The sequence below is a fragment of the Hemicordylus capensis genome, chromosome 5, assembly GCF_027244095.1.
Source record: "Hemicordylus capensis ecotype Gifberg chromosome 5, rHemCap1.1.pri, whole genome shotgun sequence".
NCBI lineage: Eukaryota > Metazoa > Chordata > Lepidosauria > Squamata > Cordylidae > Hemicordylus > Hemicordylus capensis.
In genome coordinates, this window is record NC_069661.1 from 164,371,955 (window position 1) to 164,390,300 (window position 18,346).

The window sequence follows — 18,346 nt, forward strand, 5'->3', positions numbered from 1 at the left end:
GTAGCACTGTTAGCAGATAACAGCATATATTGAGGCTGTTCTCACAAACAGACAAGACCTGGCTAGGGCTTGGCTGCCTGTGGGAACTCCAGGAAGCTGACAGGCTCCCTGCGGGACCTCGGTGGCAAAACCGCTTAAGAAGCCCGTCTCTTAAATGAGGTTAAGAGAGACAGCACTCCCTTAAACCCCATTTACCTCGCTGGGGAGGTGTTTACCGATCGCTGGGGAGATCCCCACAATGCACCACATACTCGTGCGGTGCATTGTGGGATTTCCGAGGGCCAGGACCAGCATCCTGATTCCCACACACCCTGCTGCCCATGGCAGCTAAAGACATGATCCACATACCCAGACCCACCACCTGGATTGTCTGCTGGGAAGGTGAACTCCTGCTTCCTGTCACCGTCCCTAAAGCTCTTTCATGTGATCGTGAGAAAGGGCACATCATATTTGAGTCTGAACAAGTGAATGAGGACCTGATCGCTGACATTTTTGGGGTCCTGCGATGATGGTGCTGCAGCGGATATGGGGACAGAGTATTGTTGCAGGGATCTCTGTATTTGTATGTCTCATATGCAGTTTGTTGTTACTGATGAATAGCATTGTAAGATAGGAGGCTTTCCGTGAGCAGGGACAAGTCTATCACCCAAGGCCTGTAAATGAAAAATGGTATGGTCCAGTATTGCCTGTGTCTCCTCCATGTCAAAGGCTCTTGAGAGTGGTTAGGAAGGATGGGAACAAATCACATATCATTTGAAATTTGACAAATAATCTCTTTGTTTCTGAATCACAAAGTTCAGGAGTTTCACTGCTCTCTTGCCATTAGGCTGAGATCCTCATTGCATCACAGGATGGTCTCTTTCTACTTGTCAAGTATTATATTGAGCTTCTTCTGCTTTTGCTTCCCACTGACAGCTTTCCTTTGTATTTCTGCATATTCCAGGTAGTCTCTCGCTGGGACTTGTAGCCAGGATCTTCAGGAATTATTTGCTTGCTGCCAGCCATTTCCTGCTTTTGCCTAGGCCCTCCCCTATGAGGGATGTGCAGAACTGGTTCTATTCAAAGCCTGTTCAAATAGAACCAGGCCAGTTCAACCAGTTTGAACCCATACTGGACTAGTCCCCAGAAAAGGGGTGCCAGTCTGAGTTCAAGTAGAACCAACCCTGGTTCTAATGGAACTGGTTCGGAGATTCAAGGGGTATCTTGGAAAGGGGAATGCAGTGAGGATTCCTTTTTAGAAGTGGCTGGGGTAAAAAGGGCACTTTAATACCACCACTGGCTCCTCTAAAGTCCAGACCAGGTCCAGCACTCCAGCATATATGAAGGCTGGAACTGCTGCGCTGGAGCACTACACTAGGTCTGGACTTTAGAAGAGGTGCCAGTGGTAGTGGTAAGGGTGCCCTCTCGCTGAAGTATTTTAAAGGCAGGGTCCGCCCCTTTGCTTGAAAAGGGGAATCCTCACTGGATTTCCCTTTACAAGCATACCCCTTGAACTGAATCAAACCAGTTCCAAGTTGGTTCAGCCCGGTTCGACCCTCAAACGGAACCTGGCTTTGGTACGATTCAAACTGGCTCACGGACTGGCGGTTCGGTTCGAATGCAAACCAAACTTCTGGAATCAGTTATGTGCACACCCCTATCCCCTACTTACCGCTAGAGGGTCAACCAACCAATCCAGCTGAGATCTGTGTCTTCCCTTGCCTTCCACTCATTAGTATCCACAGCTGGTGATGAAAGAACTGAGCATGTAGGGCTCCATAGGCTCCATTGCTAGTTGCAGACTCCTTGGGAGCAGCCCTGGGGCTACATCCAGGATGGCCTTCAGGCCATTGATAATACATTGTAGTGGTTTTAATTGGAAGCTGTAGGTGGCAACTGTTGGTCTTCTGACTTTTTTCCACTTCTGGATCTTTCCTGTGGTAGGCTGCCTCTGGGTACCAGTCTAGCCATTTCAATTGATGTTTCACTTTATTGGATAAGTGCTATAGTTTTAGACATGCATGTTGTAAATCTTTCAAGTGTGAGCCCCTGTCCAAATGAGCTGGAACAAATATGGTTATTTTTTAGATTTCTCTGTAGACCGTGTATCATTTAGTGTGTTCTTGGTGAAAGCTGGATGCGTGTAGGTTTATATAGGGTAATGCTTATAAGTCTGCTGTGTAGTTGCATGGTAGTATCCAGAAAGTGAGCCTACTTTTTGGAATGGTTAAAGCTAATGGCTGATAGGATAATGGCTTACTCAAAGTAAAGGTAAAGTGCGTCGACTCCTGGTGACCACAGAGCCCTGTAGTTGTCTTTGCTAGAATACAGGAGGGGTTTACCATTGCCATCTCCCGCACAGTATCAGATGATGCCTTTCAGTATCTTCTTATATTGCTGCTGCCCAATATAGGTGTTTCCCATAGCCTGGGAAACATACCAGCGGGGATTCAAACTGGAAACCTCTGGCTTGCTAATCAAGTCATTTCCCCGCTGTGCTATTAAGTGGCTCGTTTAGATTAAAAGAACATTAGGCATTCCTTAACATGCTCTTTTAATTTCAGTAGGATAACTTTGAGTAATGTTGCTCATTATGTCAGTCACTATCTCTTTCTTGCTGTATTCTTTACTAAGTAGAAGACGATGGATTTTTGGCATTTTTGTATTAAATATCCTAACAGATCTTATGCCCTGTGGAAAGCTTTGGCTAATGTCAGATGCTTTGAGAACAATCTGTGTGCTTGGTGGGGTGCTGGTGGGTTTACCTTACAGGATTTTTACATTGGTTTCCACTCACAATGTTTTTAAAAAACATTCCATTATTTCCCTCTCCCCAAGCACCTTTTTTCAGGGATTGTTTAACTGTTACCTCATTATATGGAAAGAAGTCCCACTGACTTTAATGGAGTTTACTTCCAGGTGTGCATGTACTGTAGAATTGCAGGTTCAGTTATCAAAATGCTGCTGGAAAGGGCATGTGTCCTGCAGCCCAGCATCCTCTTTCTGACAGCACCCAGCTACATGCTTCCAGAAAGCTCCAAAGAAGTGCAACAAGTAAATCCCAGAACCATTCCCACCCAGTACCAACAAACTATTATTGTGGTGTAGACTGCCCTTTGGACATGTGAAATATGAAGGCTTCATTTCTTAAATATGGCCAAGTGAAGCTTCCATATTTACTGACAGTTTGGCCCTGATGTAGTACCTTCATGTTCAAGAGCAGTCTCTACCAGAATGATGGTTTCTTGGTGCTGGGTGTGAATGGTGTTTAGGATTCACTTGAGGTCAGGGGTGTAACAAGGCTGGAGTGGGCCCAGAGACAAAATTTTAAAATGGGCCCCTTGCTGATACACACACACTTCACAATATATAGTGCACTCACACTCACATCCCCATTATGCCAGCTTCTCTAGAAAACTCCACTCCCTCGCTTTAACCCCGTCCCTCCACCCTCCCATGGGGAAGAGCGCTCCCGGCTCAGAGTTGCTTCTGCAGACAAGGACTTTGCTGCATGCATAAAGCCTTTGCTCCGAACTTGGGGTTGGCTTTTCCATGGCACCGAAGCTCTGCGGGTGTTGGGGAGTCATGTGACTTGCCTCTGGGGGGCCCCTCGAGGCGTGGGGGCCCCCAGGCGGCCGCCTCCCCTTGCCTAATGGTAGTTACACCCCTGCTTGAGGTGCCTTCTTCAGAACTTCCTAGCATGAGGTCCTTGGTCCCAATACTATACATTTTTACTGAGAGGTAAGCTCCAAAAAAATTAATGAGTTTCCCTCCTCAGAAGGGTTGCCCCCTTCTATGGTTTGCTGAGGGGCTGGGAGGAAGGAAAAAAGGATAACCCATATTCTTGCCTAGGACCTCTGCTGATTCAAATTACTATGTGTGATTACTCAAAAGTAAGCTCCAGTGGAATCAGTTGTCTTGCTTTCTAGTAATTTATTCAAGCTTTGCAGAGAGCCACTACTTCCCCCCTTTGGTGGGGGTGTGTGAGAGAAAGTGGGTAGAGGGAGAAAACAAATGCCCATGAAAGGAAAGGGAGGGGAGGAATGGTCAGAGGTGCACCTAGGTAATTTTTTAGTCTCGACCTAAAGGTCTTTGGAGCTCCCCCCACCACACGCACACCATGAGACACAAAGTATTTTTTAACACATGGGTTCTTGAGGGCACAAACAGCAACTGAATTAACAAGAATATAAGAATATAAAACAAGTATATTTTATTTATTTATTTATTTATTTATTTATTTATTTATTTATTTATTTTATTAACATTTATATCCCGCTCTTCCTCCAAGGAGCCCAGAACAGTATACTACATACTTAAGTTTCTCCTCACAACATCCCTGTGAAGTAGGTTAGGCTGAGAGAGAAGTGACTGGCCCAGAGTCATCCAGCAAGTATCATGGCTAAATAGGAATTTGAACTCGGGTCTCCCCAGACCTAGTCCAGCACTCTAACCATTACACCACGCTGGCTTGCATATTTATGCAAATATACATTAGCAGAAACATTTCAACATGCAAATTAATGTATTCTAATCTCATATATTTCTTTTCCCACTCTCCCTCTGCCTCTAAAGCAGAGATCATGCTTGGCCACCTGGCATAATGGTGGCCAGCACCACCCAGGACAGACTAAACAGGATTTGGAGGCTCCTGGGGAGTGTGTAGGCCCTGGACTTTGGCCCAGAGGTCCAAGGGTACGAGAACTTCTGGGAATGGTTGTTTAGCAATAGAAGTGCCAGAGTGCTCTTAGACTGTCCCGGGGTGGAGCCACCATTGGGTGAACAGGTTCAAAGAACCCGGGCTGCCACCAATCAGGGGCCATGAGTATGGCCCCAGACACACTCCTCGCATCTGATGTCAGACACGGGGGGGGCATTATTTTGGTCCCAAATGGGTTCCTGTGACTCTGTTTGGAACCAAAATCGGCCTGCTCTACATTGGCAACATGGCTGGAGTGACTCTCCCTGCCTTAAAGGCAGGGAGAGCCACTTCCGGTCTTGCTGCCAACAAAGCGAGGCCAATCGATCTCCCTTCCAAATGGGGCCACGCAGCCCCGTTTGAGAGGACAACCACGCCCCCACATCCGGCATCAGATGTGGGGGCATGGCTAACTTGCCCCCTGCATCTGACATCAGACGTGGGGGGCGGGGACAGGGGGTCGCTGTGGCGGCCGCCACCAGCCTCCCTACTCTTCTGGACTGTCCTTATCAGGCACCTTTGTTTAGAACCAGGAAGTCACTAGATAGAAATTGCCAGGACTTGCCCCTCCCAACTTTGACTTCAGAAATCTCAGTGGGCAGACTCAGTTATGCTCTTAGCTAACTCCCTTAGTTATTTCCCCTGTTATTATGGGGATTTCAAACATTAATTACTCAAGAATCACTAGACTGATGTTCTTCAAACCAGCAAAGTTCCAGTCCCTTATGGACCTGAATTTTTGGTGAATGCTAAAAAGACATCAAACATTTAAAAATATATATTATCTGTGGTGAAAAATGGTGGCCAACACTTTGAAACCTCTTTTTAGGAGCTGAAAATTTTAACTGCTGTATCTCAGACATTTTGCAACAGATTTGCACCAAATTCGGAGGAGTGGTGTCTCTTATCACTTAGTACATGATTTCAGAGGGATTGGGTAGATCCTTTTGACTTTATAAGCAATAGAATGCTCAGGTCTTATAACAGTAGAATGTTAAAAACAATCCTCATCTTAACTTTACTGGCACAACTGTGCCGGTATAATGTCATCAGTGTGTCACAGGTAGGGGAAAAGCTTTTGGTGACAGCAGTGCAAGAGAAATTTTGAACCTAAGAAAGTTGTACACATAGATATTTTTCTACCAAAATGGAAGTCTATGATAAAATTGAGAGGAAATGCCCACCATGTAAACTTTCCATTGGTGGATGGCATTGTGTGAACTATAGTCACAAAATTACATTTTTGAAGTATTTTTGACTTGGCAGTCTCCCATTAAGGCACTATGCCATTTTCCTTGTAAACTGAGGTATGTAGATTATATACCAACAACATTTTTTAGTGTCTTGTCACTTAGCTTTTCTTTTCTTCCCCTCCCTAGGTGGTGTTTGCATTGCTCAGTCCCTAAAAATTCCCCGGGAACCAAGACCAGGAGAATTTGATAAGATCATCAGACGCTTGATGGAGACTCCTAATGCCCGTGCAGTGATCATGTTTGCAAATGAAGATGATATCAGGTGCTTGCTTCTCTTTCTATTTCAGTCTTGTATAGGATGGGAAACCGGTTATTGAAAGTTATATTTTAAGGCACGTAAGCGACTTGCTTTAATAGAATTTAGATTTGAAGCCAGTGCAGGTTCTCATGCAGTCCTCAGGTAATGGGACCATTTGTTGCAATTATACAGTAATCAGTGTCCCTGATTGGCCGTGGCCCAGCAAGTTCTAAATTGCATATGATGACAAATCAAAAGTTTATATCATGGGCACTGAAAGCGATGCAGCAAGCAAGTATGATTGATAGAAGTGTGGGACAGAAATAGGAGGGAAAGGCTGAAGCAAATAACCAAGCACAATTTAAAAGACATGGGTGTAAACTAGAATTTCTAGACTTTAATTGTAGACTTGGCTTTAGATTTTTGTGTGTGTGTAAGGAATAGGCGGTGTGAAAGTATACAAAGCAGGTTTGATGACTGGATAAAAGCTAGCGATGTTTTAATTTACATTTACAAATTATTACTTTGTGTGTGTGTTTATAGGCGAATATTAGAAGCAGCCAGAAAAACCAATCAAACGGGACATTTCCTTTGGATAGGCTCAGACAGCTGGGGTTCTAAAATTGCACCTGTGTATCAACAAGAGGAGATTGCAGAAGGAGCAGTCACCATTTTGCCCAAAAGAGCTTCCATTGATGGTAAGACTATCCCATTAATTCTAGTGAACATTTGGCAGAATCCTTCAAGTGCAAATTTTATCACTTCCAGCTCAGGACTGTAGGGAACCATTTCATGGTATACTGACGAGATAAGATTTTGAATTATATTTGCATTGCGTGTGTGGTTAGGGACTAATGAAATGCTGGTGTTGGTAACACTGTGCTGGTGCTATGATGGATGTGTGTTTTGTTCACTGTCCGCTTCCTCTGAAGCTCATGGTGATTCCCAAAAACATGTCATTGAGGGCTATACAACCACTGAGGACATATTGTTGGGGTTTGCAGTCGGCTTCAGATGGAAAGGGGGATAAATGAAAATCAGTCCTCCCCTGTAGCACCAGCTTAGTGTCACAGCATCATTGCTTCATTAGTCTGGATGTTGGCCATTATCTTTTGATTCCCTTATGTATAATTACTACCAAAGTGAGACACTTCTTTTTTCAAACAGTAGATTTCATTGCGCTTCAATTTAAGATTACTGTGTACAAAATCGAAATCAAAAGTAATTTTCTGCTAGGCCCAGCTTGCTTATAATTCATTTTTCCAAATAGTTGATATTTTCCATATGAAAAACTTCACCTGGTCTCCCCACACACCAATCTCTCAACGTCAGCCATAACACTCTTTCTAGCCAATTTACTTAGGTTATCTGATAGTATTAGATCCTAGGCTGGTGCTTATGATTTGGAATTAAATTATACACTCCCTGCTTACTGCTAGATTTGAAAGCAGCAGTATGAAGGGCAGAATTAGTGCAACTTCCAAAAGCACAATATTGCAATGAAAAAGAGCATGTATTTTAGGACTGGATATTGTCTATGTAGTATACAGTATCATATCACTTGGCTTAAGAAGCTTCAAATGAATTTCATATGAAAAGTGCTTGGATTTTTAATTTGCAGCAAAACCAGCATAATTATGTGATAAATGTGTGTAGGTATTTGAATGTTTTTCAAAGTTTTTTTTAATGCAGCATGAGGCAGTAGTAAAGCTAATGATGAAATGGGAGGGCAGGTGAATGTCAAAAGCCTATTGTCACTTAGCACTTCCAAAAAAGCATTTAATGTATTTGAAATAAATGTTCTCCAGAAGGCTATTGCTTCTGTCCTGCTTCTGCCATTCTATCATGGAGAGAATGGTCTGGCTCCAACAATACCATCCCTGCCTATTTAATTAGGAAGAGGACGTGCCAAGAGCACAGATTTCCCTTTATAGCATGGGGGAGCAGTTCATCTGAATGGGCCCTCTACACATGCTCCAAATACTTCTTTACACACATATTTGGAGCATGTTTAAAGGGGCAGTTTTGATGAACAGCTTCCTGCCCACACGTGTTGCTGGGAGGTCTTGGATCATCTAGGGAGGTAATCAGCATCCCCTTCCTAAATTGCATGGCAGGGATTTTATTATCTGTCCTGGTCCAATTTGAAGCAGCCATGTGTATTAAAATAATATGCACAGAAGAAGCTATAAAGTGGAATGGTAGGTTTATTTACTCTTCCACCAAGACGATTTAATTATTATTATTTTAAATGGATCCAGATTTTTATCAAAAACAACAAAAATGAGCTCTATCTTTCTATCTATTTATTGTTAAATTTATATACCGCCTTTCATTAAAACAATCCCAAGGCGGTTTACAGCAAAATTTAAAAACAAGATGGTAAAAAAGACACAATTAAAATATTAAGTGAAACATATTAAACAAATCTGATTAAAAATTTAAAACAAAAGCATAAAAGCAATACAGAGTACAAAGAGCAGCAGCAGAGAATCAAATAAATCATTCTAGTTATGCATGAGGTTTTTAAAATACCACTCAAGCAGATTCCCAAGTATGTCACTTACTTCCATATTTTAATGCCCTTTCTGTGTTTGTTTGTTTTTTAATATAGGCTTTGATCGATATTTTAGAAGCAGGACTCTTGCAAATAACAGAAGAAATGTGTGGTTTGCAGAATTCTGGGAAGAAAATTTTGGATGCAAGTTGGGTTCTCATGGAAAAAGAAACAGCAATATAAAGAAGTGCACAGGTAACTACTTGCATAAATATCTTCTCTGAACTAGCTACCTCTTTTAGGGAGAACTTATTTTTTAAAAAAATGTGCTATCAGTAGTTGAATGGTTCCTCAAATTAGATACTCCCATTCTTAATCCCGGAACCATGTGATCTCAATCTTATTTTGGCAATGTCTCAGATCGGTGGAAGCATTCTGTAATTGCTAGAAGTGTTTTTGGAAAGAACAGCATTGTTTAAGTCTGTTTCAGAATTTATTTTCATAGATGCCTCTGTTTTGTCGACAAGGGCTCTGACATCATGTACAGCTGCCAATGCTTGGACAATTGTTTCTAATGGGTAGTGTGGTGTGAGCTGATTGCATATCACTATGGCCACTATGGTATACTCTATGGTGAAATATTTTGATCACATCTACTTTTTGTGAAGATCAAGACTGGTCTTGATAGTAACCTAATGGCAGAGGCAACATGTATATTGTTCTCTTTTCGAGGTTTTCCTATTTGAAGCTTCTGCACTGATGTGTGTGGAAAAACAAAGAAGGTTTATCAAGAAATGATACACTGTGATCTTAGAGCAGTAAGCTTTGACTGGCTTAATTAGAACATCAATCACTCTCACATGTGTGAATATAAGAAAGTACTTTATACTGAATCAGACCATTGGTCTCTCTAGCTCCATACAGTCTACACTTTTAGGTTTTAGGTCTTTTTCATCACTTCCTGCACGATCCTTTGACTGGAAATAGATAGAATTCGATCTGGGACCTTCTGCATTTGAATACAATACAATACAATACAACCAATATTTATATACCGCTTTTCAACAGAAGTAGCTAAATAAGTTTACACATACATACATACAATGGCTCTCTTTCTCTAAAGGGCTCACAATCTAAAAAAGGAATGTAAGATAGACACCAGCAATAGCTGCTAGAGCGATAATGTGCTGTGGATGGCTAGGGCCAGTTGCTCTCTCCCTGATAGATAAAGAGAATTGCCACTTTAAAAAGGTGTCTCTTTGCTCATTTAGCAGGAGAATGAAACACAAGCTTCAGTTAGAAATCTTACATTTACAGTTGCTTGAACTAATAAGAAAAATGCATAAATAAGAAAATGCTGCTGTTGCTACCTTCTTGACTATGTTGTTTGGTTTGGTTTCTATTAGTATTAAACAGCCAAAAAGCACGTGCTCTGCCACTGAACTATAGCCCCTGCTGAAGTGAGTTGCTTGTTCAAGAGAAAGGTGCTATTTTAATTGATGACAGTTTAAAGACATGCTTGTTTTCATGTAAGTTGTTTTGGGTTTGGTGTGTTCTTGTAAAAGATAACCTTCTATATTTTTACTCATGATTATGGTATTATATCATTTGTTATTCTATTTTGTTTTGTGGTGGGGATGATTGTTATCTTGTATTGTGTTGTTTTAATTAAAGGCAAAATGTGCCGTCAAGTCAATTTTGAATCCTGGTGCCCTCAGAGCCCCGTGGTTGTCTTTGGTAGAATACAGGAGGGGTTTACCATTGCCTCCTCCCGCGCAGTATGAGATGATACCTTTCAGCATCTTCCTGTATCGCTGCTGCCCAATATAGGTGTTTCCCATAGTCTGGGAAACTCACCATCGGGGATTCAAACCAGCAACCTCTTGCTCCCTAGGCAAGTTACTTCCTCGCTGTGCCATTAGTATATTAAAATTCTTCAATAACAACTACTAATAACAAAAATATGGCCTTGACCATCTTTTTATCAAATGATAGCATACATATTTTACATGTATAATATACATGAAAAACCAATAAATGTCTTGATTAATGGATTAAAAGGGAGACAGTTATTCAAGTAATACTTAATCACAATCCTAATAATTTGTAATGGGTATTGATGCTTGGTACTTAAAAACTGGAAGACGCACACAAGCTGAAGATGTCAAGTGAAAGATTATTGGGAGAGCTAACTAACATTTACCTTTTTATTTAACATTGTTGGCACATTTGTTTGCATTAAGAATTAAGCCACATATGTTTCATCCTAGCTAAGCAGTTGCACATGACCTAAACTTCAGTATGGTGTTAGACATAAGATAGCCTTTATTTTGTGAAAGAAATAGGAGGAGCCTGTGTGGCTTGAATACATACGTTCAACTCTATTAAGATCAGGTCTGTTTCTTACGTAATTGTGACCCTAAGCATTTATTTTCATATGGTAGTTTATTTTTTGAGTAAAGAGATGTTCTCATTGAAATTTTACCCAAAATGTTAATTAAAATTATTCTGTCATGCATGTCTTTTTACTGTAAGGGAAGCAGCTTTAAGTTTCTGTACGGTTAGCATTTTGTTTTAACTATTCTGAAAACATAATCAGCCTTTAAATGCCTATAATGACTGACTGCAGTGTTAAAAATAGAATTAGGGGAAGACATTTCATGAGCCATATGCAGCAAGTTCAAATTTGCCAAATCTTTGCAGGTCTTGAACAAGCCTCAATGTTTATTTTTCTGGGAGACATTTACGGCACTTTATAATATATACACTCTGTATTTGATAGGTATTGGGGAAAATCCAACATGTGTTATTTTAATTTTTAATTTTATGGCTGTTTTTAAATTGTTGCATTGTTTTAACTTTTATATGTATTTCACTTGTTTTTATGTTAACTGCCCAGAGACGAAGGTTTGGGTGGTATAGAAGGTTAATAACTAACTAAATAAATAAATAAATAAAAATGTAAGTCCGTTCTATTTTGAGCTTCCCTCTTATGGAAAACTAATTTGGTAGTTTAATAATTGGAATGATTATCTATCTATCTATCTATCTATCTATCTAGCTAGCTAGCTAGCTAGCTAGCTAGCTAGCTAGCTATGCCTTTGGGCTCCTATTACACCAGGTATCCTACCTCATTGACCCAATTTGTGCAATTTTCTAACCCTCAGCTTCCCAACCTGACTAGTATTCCTGCCTCTGCCAGCAGTGCACAATGGCTGACAAGTTCCATAGCAAAACTCAGATAGCGCAGACGTACCCACACTGTTGTGGGGCTCTAATGCATATGGTGACGTTGCTGCCCAAGAGGGCCGTTCTGGTGCAACTTGCCCTTGCATGGTCACAGGTCACATGATATTTGCATTATGTGACCTGCAATTGCACAAGGGTGAGCTGTACTGGAACAGCCCTCTTGTGCAGTGGCATCACTGTGTATATTAGAATCCCACAGCAGTGCGGGTGGGTCTGCATCACCTGAATTTTGCTGTGGAACATGTCAGCCAAGGCCTCTTATCCCCAGGCTGTCCGCACCCCCCACCCCACTACAAAGCAAATATATCTTCCTTGAGGAATTTGTACTGTTTTCCAACATTTTATTGCTAATGTTTTCCTTTGGCATGTTTGTCAACATTTCAGGCCATCACGCCAGGTCAGTAAATAACTGGGAGTCGGAAGGGTTACTGGAGGCAGGTTGGGATTTAATTCTGTCGGCAGCTGCTTGTACTTCACACCATGTTCAAGGCCTCGAGTCTTGGCTTTTCAGAAGACACAGGGGGCTGCAGCTGGAAGAGGGAGCTGAAAAGTCCCCCCTCTTCAAGTAGATTGACACATGTAGCATCCTGGCCAGTGCACTGATCAGAAATTTGAGTTTGTTACTAGGGATGTGCCCGAATAGGCTTCGGCACTGGCGGGGGTACTACTTTAAGGGCGGGGGAGGATGTACTCACCCCCCTCCCCACCGCGTTTCCCCCGCCGGCGCTCTCCAAATTTCAAGCCCCTCGGGGCGGCAGCGTTCCTCCCTGCCGCCCCGTTCCCCCCATCGGCCGGAAGTGGCTGGAAGTCACGAGCGCGCGGGCGCCCGTCGTGCATGCATGTGCACGGCAGGCGGGCGGGCACGCGCATGCATGACGGGTGCACGCGCACTCGCAACTTCCGGCCACTTCCGGCCGACGGGGGGAACGGGGTGGCAGGGAGGAACGCTGCCGCTCCGAGGGGCTTGAAATTTGGAGAGCACCAGCGGGGGAAACGCGATGGAGGGGGGGTGAGTACACCCTCCCCCGCCCTTAAAGTAGTACCCCCGCTGGTGCCGAAGCACCGAATCCTGTCCCAGCGCCGAAACGTTTTGGAGGCCTTTACAATGGCCTCCGAAACGTTTTGGGCACAAGCCTACTTGTTACCATTGTTTTTATCTCTCCCTCCCCCCCCCAAGTGAATGTGTACTGCCCATGAGTCTCATTTATTAATGAATGTCAACAACTACCTATTTCTGACATTCACAATGTATCCCTAATATACTGTACATTTTGGTGGATTTTACCTGTAAGCTTTGGGAGTCAATCTTAGTTGAAAAGCAGGGCTTGAATATAAATAAATAAATAAAATATGGAGACTGTCAGCAATTGCTGAGTATGCTGTTGATAGTCCTGCACGTATCTGCTAAATGCCAAAAACTATGGGTTATACTAGTGCACTTCTAAGCACTTGAAATTGTTATTAGGTAATAGCTGCATTCAATTGTTTGCTCCATGTTGTTGGAACGTTTGCCAGATAACTGATGGAGTCTTGAAATTCACTTCCGTATTCTATATCTTTTCCAAAATGATAGTAAATCTATTTATTGTTCATTTCATTTGTGTAATCTCGTTGTTGTGAGATGTATAGCCGCAAAGTAGATTGTGTTCAAAATGTCATCCAAGCATTCTGTGGCTGCAAATGTATGTACTCTTTGCTTCTTTGGAGGTATTTTTGTTTTGCTTTGAGAGTTGGTCTGGGCTTCTCCCCCAAAACTAACATTTTGGGGCATTCCCTAGGGTCACTCCCAACATCCTTACATCTCCCTCACCGTTTTACAGTGTGGAGGCTCTGTGCCTAATTATGCACAAACTTAATTAACATACAGCAATATATTAATTGCTCTTAAGTCTAGGAGGGGGGCTAGCATAACGTGGGTATTTGGATGCCAAGGATATGAGTGAGCCGGATCTTAGTCCTGGTTAAAGGTAATATAATTGTTCTTAGTTCCATGTTCACACTGAAGTTTTTTCTATATTTTTGTGTCTGGTGAAAACATTCAGTGGATATTGGAAAGGATTTCATTGAAGCAGGAACTGAATTGAGATATTATTTGTGTTTTGTATTTAGCTTTCTCAGCGTATGTTATATTGCACAGCAAAAGGGTTTGAGGGCAGTAATGTATTGTATTTATCTCCTCTGCCTTACTCTTATTTCACTATTATCTCAGAATATTTATAACCTGTGTTAGATAAACTTGGCTAAAACAAGAAGGCTTGCAATGCCTGATGGTAACATTAAATCAAACTGTTATCATTAAAATATGTTGTTACATAATGTATGGGGGTGAAGCACATGTACCTTTGCCTTTTAGACAACAGATCATATCCCTGGTGGCAATAGTAAAACCAGAGCCCTATCAGTTTACCACATGAAAGTCCAGGTCATAATTCTTCCATGTTTTGAGTTCTTGTCTGGATTGCAGGCTACAAAGTTTCAGGCAGATGGGCCTGAGTGTGGAGTAATAGCTTGGGATAAAAGCAGGTATTAGGCAAGCAGGCTTGTACAGAGGGAGGACCTGGTGGCTTTCTTCAGCAACAAGTCAAATAGACTGAAAGTAGGCAGCAGATCTGGGAGCATTTATACTAGTCAGTGCCACCAGATTGGCCCCCAGGTGTCACTTATGCCAGGAAAATTGAGGGCTACAGTGTGAATGACTATTTGAAAGTCTCTGTAGCTCCCTCCTTTGACCACTAGGGATATGCATGAACTGGTGCTGTTCGGGGGTGGGAGGGGGTTACATTTAAGGAGCAGAGAGAGTCCTTCTCCCCCTGCGTTTCCCTTGCCGGCGCTGTGTCCAAAATCACTATGCCATGCTCTTGCCGCCCTGGTCAACGTCAGACTGGAAGTGGCTGGTGCACATGCGTGATGTGCACATGAACACCGGCCACTTATGGTCTGACGCTGACCAGGGCTGCAAGAGGATACGCTGCCACCCCGTGTGGCAATTTTGGACACAGTGCCAGCGGGGGAAGTGTGGTGATGGTGGGGGAAAGAGCACCCTCCCTTTTCATTAAAAGTACCCCACCACCATCGAACTGGCTTGAATGCCAGATCACCGGGCCAGTTTGGAGGTCCACAAAAGGACCTCCAATTTGGTTTGTGCACATCCCTACTGACCACCAGCCTCACTAGTACATTCTCTGAACTGCAGTGGTCTCAGTTTGAGCCCTATGGTATCTGATTGCAAACAAAAGAAAGGTAAATACAAACTTGTTACTCTCACTACAAAAATGAAATCATGGTTCTGGATTTCAGGATCCTGGATATACTGGTGCTGAATTTGGGAATAAGAAGGGGAAGTAATCAGAATACACATTTACATGTTTCAGCTCAGCTAGAAACCATTCCAGAAAAATTCTAGAAAATTCACCAAGTTTAAGCCTAGTTTGGAATAGGGGTACTTTGTTGACAGCTCTCCTTGCTGCCGTTTCTTTATCTTTTTCCTTTCTTTTACAAATTTTAAAATATATTTTTATTGGATAAACATAATACAAAATAGGCAGTTTATAATAAAACAACAAGCATCACATATAGAGAATATATCCCTTTCTACAAATCACTTAAGCTCTATTTTCTACTTAAATACAAAACAGCTTCATTTAACAGTCTTTCCAGATACTAATATGGTCGGAAGGTGAAGAAGAAGTTTTCCTGATCTATAAATAAAATAAAATCAGACTATGTGGTAAAAAAAAGACATTGGGATAGCCTGACCCAATTGAAGGTGAATAGTTTGGCTCAGTTTTTCCAATATAGTTATATGCCACATGTGCTGATACCAAGTATCAAAAGTAATCGTTTTATTTTTCCAATGTAGTGAAATAGACAATCTGGCCGCTGTTAACATAAATACTGCACTCTCAAATCCTTAGATGATAACTCTAAGTTAACCCCCAGAAATATATCTGTGTACTCAAACTTAGTCTTTGCTTTATAATTTTACTCATCTCTGATAAAACCTCTGTCCAAAAAGAAAGAACACCAGGACATGACCACCATAAGTGAAAATACGTTCCACTAGAGTGTGCAAAAATCGGTTTGCCAAGTTTGGTTGAAGTCTGGACTGGACTCAAACTGAACTGGGCATGTTCCTTTTTGTGACTCCTCACCCCCTGCTGAATTTGGCTCGGCTCGAATTCGAGCTGCTTGTGGGCGGGAGGGGGCGTTCTAAGTGTTTTTTTTAAAAAAACAAAAACCTTCAGTACTCACTGCCAGATCAGGGTTGGTAGTGGTGGTCATGGGGGGGCGGCTTCTATGCCATATCCCCCTCCCCTCGCCGGCCTTTTCCATTCTAAAAAAGGCCAGTTCATCCCATTTTCAGGCTGTTCTGACCCTTCCTCCGGTGGTGGCAGCCATTTTGGAAACCACTGCGCATTCCCAATGGGACTCGGCATGGCCAGGTTATCCAGGCCATGCAGAGGCCCATTGGGCATGCACGGTGCCTCCAAAATGGCCACTGGCACCAGAGGAAGGGCTGGAACGAGCGGACATCAGCCGAGCCAGCCCTTTTTAGAATGGGAGAATGCCGGCGGGGAAGAAGGTGAGGTGGCAAAGGCCCCCCAGCAGTGAGTGTTAAAAGTTTTTTTAAAAAATTAAACTTAGAAACCCCTGAACTGGCTGCAAACCGGCTCAGGCAGTTCGGCTCGAGGTCAAGCCAAACTGGGCCTGGTTCGATGGCGAACCAGCTCAACCTGAAGCTGGTCTGCACATCCCTGTTTCCCTTGACTCACACTTATCTTTCTCACACAAACTTGTCTGATGGTGGCAATGATGGGCAGGACAATGAGCATATCTGCCCCACAGGTGACTTGTTTGTTTGTTTGTTTGTTTGTTTATATTTCTGAGCTGCCACATGGCTTTCAAAAGTCCCTCAACATTGGCAGGAGTGATGCATGGCTTTAAAATGGCTTCCAGTGGGCAGGGCTAAGGCTTGAAGGTGCTTACTAGGAAAGTCAGGGCACATCACGAAAAAAGAGGACAAAAGTTTGTGTAGGTGTTTCATATGCTGATTTTATATTAATAAGATAAAAAATAGAAATACAGCTCTTCTCTGCCACCTTATAAAGGAAAAGAAAGTCAGCTCACTGCTTAAAAAGCAAAACAAACAAAAACTAGAGCAGGAGTTCCCAATTTGTGGTACTCCAAATGCAGCTGAATTTGGGATTTCCCATCATCCCAAGCAGCAATTTATTGTGGCTGAGAATGATGGGAACTGTGGCTCAGCAACATCTGAGTACCACAATTTGGGAACTCCTGAATTAGACCATAACATATAGCTCCATCAACATTATCTGAGCATTCTTTGTGGCTCTAGCTACAAGAAGGGAAGATGCAAACAAATAAATAAATAAAGAGCAAAGTGACCTGTACTTGACTCTTTACCCAGTGTACCATTTAAAATTAATCTGCAGCTTCATTAATACAAAGACTTCTGCATTTCTCTTTATTTTTGCCTTTTGCCTTGCAAGGGACTTGTGTATTTCATTTAGTGCTGGAGAAAGATCTCAGTAACTACTAAATCCATTTAGACAGTATGTTATATTTGTGCACAGAAGCTGTACACTCTCATTCTATTTAATGCAAATGACTGTAGATGCATTTGTTATAAAAGTGAACCTGGGTATAGGTCCCTGAAATGTAGGGTACAGATAGGAAGTATGTACAGATAGGAAGAATGCTATATGAGCATACATACAGATGTTACATACTATACGATACACAGAGTTTATGTATGATAAACATTACATGTGAATAGGACTCTAGATTCTAATGTTTCTTTCAAAACAATGATGGTGGGTTTGGGGGCAGGAGAAAGGGATTCTTTATGATTCTTTGTCCAAATAGTCCTCAATCCAACCTGAAATCTGCTGTAGAGTAAGAGTAATTTGTTTTGACAGATGTGTGCACAACTCGGACATTCAGATAAAGACAGCAGCCACACAGCTTGGTTATTGATTATTATTATCTCTTTCAGCCTAATCTACCTCTCACAGTTGTTCTGAGGATAAATTGGTGCTGGGGACACACACACCCTAATTCCACATTTGGGCTGTTGGCCAATTCACACATGTACTCTGTAGCAGGCACAAAGGAATACATAAATCACATTTATATTAGTCACACTGGTAGCCCAAATTGTGCTGCTTGTTTGGTAATATAAATTAGAACGGACTCAACTGAAAGACACAGTACTGTATTGACTTCATTTGATTCTTCTCCCCCACCACCAAGGACAGCAAAATGCAGATGATATTGCATTTACAGTGGGCAAAATACTGAGACATTAGTCATACACTGTGCTGTGCACAATACCGTATTTTACGGACTATAAGACGCTACGGACTATAAGACGCACCTTAAATTTTCATCCAGTTTTTGAGTTTTCGAGC

The 18,346-nt window shown here is 42.2% G+C and overlaps 1 protein-coding gene across 11 annotated transcripts in view; it reads left to right on the forward strand.

Moving 5' to 3' along the window:
* The window catches only part of GRM8 (glutamate metabotropic receptor 8), a 791,912-nt gene that overhangs the window by 378,776 nt on the left and 394,790 nt on the right, over nucleotides 1-18,346 (forward strand). For all 11 annotated transcript variants that reach the window (XM_053256776.1, XM_053256769.1, XM_053256779.1 and 8 more), the window contains 3 exons: nucleotides 6,058-6,193; nucleotides 6,713-6,867; nucleotides 8,784-8,921. In XM_053256776.1, the coding sequence (XP_053112751.1) occupies nucleotides 6,058-6,193; nucleotides 6,713-6,867; nucleotides 8,784-8,921 (429 nt within the window). The remainder of the gene's footprint in view (nucleotides 1-6,057; nucleotides 6,194-6,712; nucleotides 6,868-8,783; nucleotides 8,922-18,346) is intronic.